At 38.4% G+C, this 6,964-nt stretch overlaps 1 protein-coding gene across 1 annotated transcript in view; it reads right to left on the bottom strand.

Annotated features, from left to right (window-relative positions):
* Window positions 1-519: 519 nt before the first annotated feature.
* LOC144433251 (iron-sulfur clusters transporter ABCB7, mitochondrial-like) overlaps window positions 520-6,964 on the bottom strand; it is a 13,282-nt gene continuing 6,837 nt past the window's right edge. Inside the window, exons 8-14 of the mRNA XM_078121560.1 lie at window positions 6,687-6,861; window positions 5,986-6,143; window positions 4,956-5,119; window positions 4,176-4,305; window positions 2,613-2,784; window positions 1,350-1,453; window positions 520-781 (exon numbers count right to left, since the gene is read on the bottom strand). Of these exons, the coding sequence (XP_077977686.1) occupies window positions 524-781; window positions 1,350-1,453; window positions 2,613-2,784; window positions 4,176-4,305; window positions 4,956-5,119; window positions 5,986-6,143; window positions 6,687-6,861 (1,161 nt within the window). The 3' untranslated portion in view covers window positions 520-523. The remainder of the gene's footprint in view (window positions 782-1,349; window positions 1,454-2,612; window positions 2,785-4,175; window positions 4,306-4,955; window positions 5,120-5,985; window positions 6,144-6,686; window positions 6,862-6,964) is intronic.

Below are 6,964 nucleotides of genomic sequence, written 5' to 3'. Positions count from 1 at the left end.
CAACTTGGGGCAATTCATGGTGCCTTGAGGCTCCCTAGGTAACATAATCAAATAAACCCCACATCATATTGGAAGCTGTGTAGTAATTATTTAGAAAGTTACACTACATGTATTTGTATGCAATGAAATTTCCATTCACATAATTTTCCAAGACAATGTATACTTGTGGTAAAGGAAGGCAACATTCTCATCCAAAAATTGAGACTGCTACCTTTTCTGTCCTTGATATGTTTCAAAATCTAGTCAGATTGCACAGGTTCTATTTCAATAGTTGCATATTTGAATCATAAAGTGGCAGAAATTAAGCCACAAAGCTGCCACAAAAATGAGTTCTCTGGCATGTTAACATTCCTGTCAACAAAAATCCTGGTTGGACATGGTCACAGTAGTAGAGAAATTCCATCTAGATATGATGAGTACAGGTGGTAGGTTACCCATGATCCTTAGGTACATTTCTCGTTTTGAACTATGAGGGCGCAGTTGTACTCCATGACAGGCTATCAATCCCTCATCTGTGGTTTCCCTATTGTTTATCTTCCAATTCAGTGTTATTGCCGGCATCAGTCTCGTAGTCTGTAAATAGTGCTTTGTTCTGATTGGTCCATAGATTGTAATATATACTATTTGTATTACTGAGAAGTTCATAATGTGTGCCTTGTTCAGCAACACGACCTTGATCTAGAACAAAGATCTGATCACAATCCATGACAGTAGAGAGTCTATGTGCTATAAATAGAGATGTCCTCCCTGATGTAACACTTTCTAACGATGATAGAATATTCTGCAAGGGAAGTCAAAAATACATAAATATTGATTACATAATTCATTTCTTTGTAGAAGTCATTCAAATGCAACTTGTTCCAAAAGATTGGATTTTCAAAGATAAGTCTGAAGCATTTCTATATTTGTTTTCAAAATGAAGCCAATGTTATTTATTAACATCAGAGAAGTTCACCAATGTACTATTCACATAATATTGATTAAGAAACTTTTATAATTTAGCATCACTTGAGGGCGATATTCATGTGCAGGGTAGGGTGTGTACTGTTAATTATTTTTTACATTCACCTGTTCAGTGATAACTCAAGAGGGAGCCTGTATATGGATAATAGTTTGCGTTTTTCACATTCCTGATCAGTAAAAGACTCTTGATAGCACTATTTATGTGCAAGGTCTGTATTTTCATAAGAGTTTTAAAATATTGACCAGTTCATGAATGAACTCTAGATGGCGCTATCTATGTGCATGGTCTGTACTGGTAAATGGATTATTTTACCCTCCTGATCAGTGATTGACTCTAGATGGCGCTATTTATATGCAAGATCAGTACTTTGTGTTTTAACGCTTACCTGTTCAGTGATGGAATCCAGGGATGATGTGGCTTCATCAAATAGAATAATGTTTGGGTTTTTCAACATTGCCCTTGCAATGGCAACTCTTTGCTTTTCACCACCTGTAAGGAAGGTAACAATTGACAGTCATCAAAACTTTGAATTCACAACACAACACAACACAACACAACACAACACAACACAACACAACACAACACAACACAACACAACGCAACACAACACAATGCAACACAACACATTACAACACAACACAACACAACACAACACAACACACCACACCACACCACACCACACCACAACACAACACACCACACCACACCACACCACAACACAACACAACACAACACAACACAACACAACACAACACAACACACCACACCACACCACACCACAACGCAACGCAACGCACCGCAACGCAACGCAACGCAACACAACACAACACCACACCACACCACACCACAACACAACACAACACAACACAACACCACCACACCACACCACACCACACCACACCACACCACAACACAACACAACACAACACACCACACCACACCACACCACAACACACCACACCACAACACAACACAACACAACACAACACCACACCACACCACAACACAACACACCACACCACACCACACCACAACACACCACACCACACCAAAACACAACACAACACGACACAACCACAAATTTTCACATCCTAATAAAGCTCCACTGGCTGCAACTCGAACATATTTTGAAACTGTTTTCTTAGATACAATAACTAATTTGTATTATCGAAAACCCTGCACAGTATTGAACCATCTATGAGTAAACATATTGATGTAGCTGTACACACTGTATGGTGCAATAAATCCAATCAAATTGATTTTTGGGTCAACATTAAAACAATGTTTAGGACTAAGGCACTACATAAACACTGATCAACTGATAGCAGCTCATGTAACATACTGTACTAAGAGAGATGAATGTGGTACTAGGGGTAGCTAGTAGCTGCTAGGGTAAGGAGGGGGGGGGGGGGGGTCTAACCGATTGACTTACTTGTCATACTTGGTAAGTGGCAGATGGTTGTTTGGGATAGATACAATTTGTTGTTTGGGTGTATGGGTAGATATAAGTAATGGTGGGTGTATGGGGTAGACAGAAGTTGCTGTTGTTGGCCCGGGGTTCATAGAGAAAAGTTCTTGTTGTGTGTGTGTGTGTGGGGGGGGGGGGGTGGGGGGGGGGGTGGTGTTGTGGTCTTAATTTTTGACTTACCTGAAAGTTTAAGCCCCCTTTCTCCTACTTGTGTGTCATAGCCATGTGGCATTCTTAGAATACTGTCATGTATATCAGCTGCCCTGGCTGCATCATATACTTCTTCTGCTGTGGCTTCTAGGTTGCCATATTGAAGGTTATAGAATATAGTATTGTGAAACAGTACTGAGTCCTGTCAATTAATTAGTAGACATACATACTCAATTACTAAGAGTCTATGGGATATCTGAATGAACTGAATGAAAAATAAATCATACTAAAAGTCAAATTTCAATAATGTATTGCTGGTGTAGATGGGGATCCTGGGATGAATTTTCAGCTCAAATTACATCTATGGAACATTATCTTTGGAACATTATACTGAGACATCTTTGAGGGCCCTACCTGTGGTACTACACCAATAGCTTTACGCACACTGTCTACTGAGACATCTTTGAGGTCCCTACCTGTGGTACTACACCGATAGCTTTACGCACACTGTCTACAGACACATCTTTGAGGTCCCTACCTGTGGTACTACACCAATAGCTTTACGCACACTGTCTACTGAGACATCTTTGAGGTCCCTACCTGTGGTACTACACCGATAGATTTACGCACACTGTCTACAGACACATCTTTGAGGTCCCTACCTGTGGTACTACACCAATAGCTTTACGCACACTGTCTACTGAGACATCTTTGAAGTCCCTACCTGTGGTACTACATCGATAGCTTTACAAACAATGTCTACTGAGACATCTTTGAGGTCCCTACCTGTGGTACTACACCGATAGATTTACGCACACTGTCTACTGAGACATCTTTGAAGTCCCTACCTGTGGTACTACATCGATAGCTTTACAAACAATGTCTACTGAGACATCTTTGAGGTCCCTACCTGTGGTACTACACCGATAGATTTACGCACACTGTCTACAGAGACATCTTTGAGGTCCCTACCTGTGGTACTACACCGATAGATTTACGCACACTGTCTACAGAGACATCTTTGAGGTCCCTACCTGTGGTACTACATCGATAGCTTTACGCACACTGTCTACTGAGACATCTTTGAGGGCCCTACCTGTGGTACTACACCAATAGCTTTACGCACACTGTCTACTGAGACATCTTTGAGGGCCCTACCTGTGGTACTACACCAATAGCTTTACGCACACTGTCTACTGAGACATCTTTGAAGTCCCTACCTGTGGTACTACATCGATAGCTTTACAAACAATGTCTACTGAGACATCTTTGAGGTCCCTACCTGTGGTACTACACCGATAGATTTACGCACACTGTCTACAGAGACATCTTTGAGGTCCCTACCTGTGGTACTACACCGATAGATTTACGCACACTGTCTACAGAGACATCTTTGAGGTCCCTACCTGTGGTACTACATCGATAGCTTTACAAACACTGTCTACTGAGACATCTTTGAGGTCCCTACCTGTGGTACTACACCGATAGATTTACGCACACTGTCTACAGAGACATCTTTGAGGTCCCTACCTGTGGTACTACATCGATAGCTTTACAAACAATGTCTATTAGAGACATCTTTGAGGTCCCTACCTGTGGTACTACACCGATAGATTTACGCACACTGTCTACAGATACATCTTTAAGGTCCTGTCCATTGACCAAAACTCTGCCAACTTCTGGATCATAAAACCTGTACAGCAGTCTGACAATTGTAGATTTCCTGACAAGTAATGAAATAAATAAAGATTATTGCATGATTTTTAGGAAAGACATCAAACCTAAAATGTGCATAATTCTTGTTAGTTGAGATCGAAATTTACCACATACAAATTATGATAATTTTTTTTGCTTGTCAACACCATGACATGACTTTCACTCTGCACGCTACAAATGAATTACTATAGGCACTTGTGAAAATAATAGAATAGAAAATGCAAACCAAATTTGCTGTTTTGGTATCAGTGTGCTAACTTTCAACATTGTTAGGTGGATTTCAATGACAGCACTGGTAAAGGTTTTGAGAATTATTCAGTGTTGACCCCATAATACAAGGCAGTATAACATAACATAACCCCATAACAACATAACAATGCATATCACAACATAACACTCAACATTAAACCCAATATACAAGGCAACACAATGTAACATAACAGTACATAACATAACAATGCATATCACAACATGTCATGACATTAAAACCCATAATTCAAAGCAACATAACATAACATATGAACACATAACGATTAACAATGCAGATCACAATTTGACATTAAACCGCATAATACAAGGCAGCATAACATAACAGCACACAACAACATCGCATTGCGCATTACAACATAACATTGCAAATTACAATGTAACACTTACCCTGATCCACTTCCACCAACAACACCAATCTTTTTACCAGTAGGGATAGTGAATGACATGTCATTAAGGATCTTCTTGTCTTGTGTGTACCCAAAACCCACATTTTCAAATGTTATCTTAGCCTCTTGTGGGCTGCACAGTAACGCAGGTGAATTCAACGAATCCTGAAGAGAAATATGTGTAAAGATGTGGTATTAGTTTCAAAGGAAATTTAGAACTTAAAAATGATCTTGAACATCATGCTCTTTAGTTTGAACCTTGGCTGGATAAGCTCTGTTGAAGGCTGTTTGGTTGATCAGGTTAGCGTACTCTCCATACAGCCTGCAAGCTTGAGTATATCCAAGCCAACAATCATGCCTACAACAGAGGCTGTGGAAATATGGCTGAACACATTGCTTGATTAGAAAGTGCTTACAGAATCTTAATACATGACAAATATTATGCTTACGTAAAAGTAATGTCGTAAGTTTTTCACTTTACTGTAAGTTATCAAGTATATGACTCATGAGGGACAGAGATAGGATGGGGTAAAAATATCACCAGATACACTTTTTGATGTCCATTGAGGTATTTCTATTCACAATTTTTGAAATGTATGTCACTGGGCAATTTGTCACATTCTTAAAGCTTTTCAGTCTTTTTTTCTGTTGTATATCTTTGCAATTGTTGATTTTTTTTTAAAAATTACGACATCAATCTCATGACAATGGTGTTACAGTACTTCTTTATTTACAGAGGTTCTTAATCTTCAACTTCTTTGCACATCAGAAATCCCATTATATCCAATCACACCCCAATAAAACAATCTCTGTAGTTCAACAAATTTGAAATGTGAAATCACAGAAATGTTGATGGCATCTTTCTATGGGGCTGATTCTCTTCCTTATATGGATACAGAATAAATAATTTACTAAATGCATTAAATTTTCTTCTTCTTCTTTTATTGTGAATTGTTTATTTTCATTTTTCCGAAATAAAGACAAACTTATTTTTTTAAAAGAAAATGAATACATCATTTCCTGATACCTACCTTAATTTGTGCATCCAATTTCAATAAATTAAACATGGTAGTCATATCTATCAAAGACTGTCTAATTTCTCTGTAGACAGTTCCAAGGAAATTGAGAGGTAGTGAAAGTTGAAATAACAATCCATTCACCATTACTAAATCACCTACTGTCATGTTACCTGAAAGGAAAGAGTAAAAAAGAGTGACATCAGTTGTTGCTCATGATTATGACAGCGATATTTTGCAGTGGCCATCTTGGTTTCTCCCACAATCCCTTATTGTGTCAGAGGTCAATGTTTTACAGAGGCCATATTGGTTTGTACCATGATCCCTGTTGTGCCAAAAGGTCAATGTTTTGCATCAGCCATTGTGTTTACTCCTACAAGCCCCTATCGTGTCAAAGATCACCTTGCTGCTTCTCTGAAATAGCATGTAATGTAGGTGATGTAAAATCATGAAACGACTTTCTCAAACCCATAGTTTACAAAAATTCCACAATTTCCAGGAGTGGTATTCCCCTTAAACCATTATTTTCCAGCAAGTTAGTACAAGTACACAGTAATCAGCAGGAGATTAATTATTGTACGCCATTTGTTGTTGATTTGTTGTTGATTTGCGGCGACTTCAACGTGTTAATTTCATGTGCCTTAATCACTAATGTTAGCAAGTATAAGTACAAGTACACAGTTATCAACAGAAATTTAGTTTTTTAATGTTCCTACCTGCTATGATTCCCTTACTGGCTAGCACCATAATAGCAGCTAACGATGTACTAAAGATAAGATTCTGACCAAAGTTTAGAAGTGCTAGACTGGTAGTTGTTTTCAATGATGCTTGTTCATACGAAGCCAACACTTTATCATAACGTTGAGCTTCAAATTTTTCATTGTTGAAATACTGGAATTAAAAGTCAGAAAAAACTCAATATCAAAGATATTTTAAAACGTGCGATAAAATCATCACTGTATATTTTGTCAAAACATGGTTTTTTTTCCCAGAG

The sequence above is a fragment of the Glandiceps talaboti genome, chromosome 3, assembly GCF_964340395.1.
Source record: "Glandiceps talaboti chromosome 3, keGlaTala1.1, whole genome shotgun sequence".
Classification (NCBI taxonomy): Eukaryota; Metazoa; Hemichordata; class Enteropneusta; family Spengelidae; genus Glandiceps; species Glandiceps talaboti.
The sequence above is the reverse complement of the archived record's forward strand: the minus strand, read 5'-3'. Positions and strand labels throughout refer to the sequence as shown.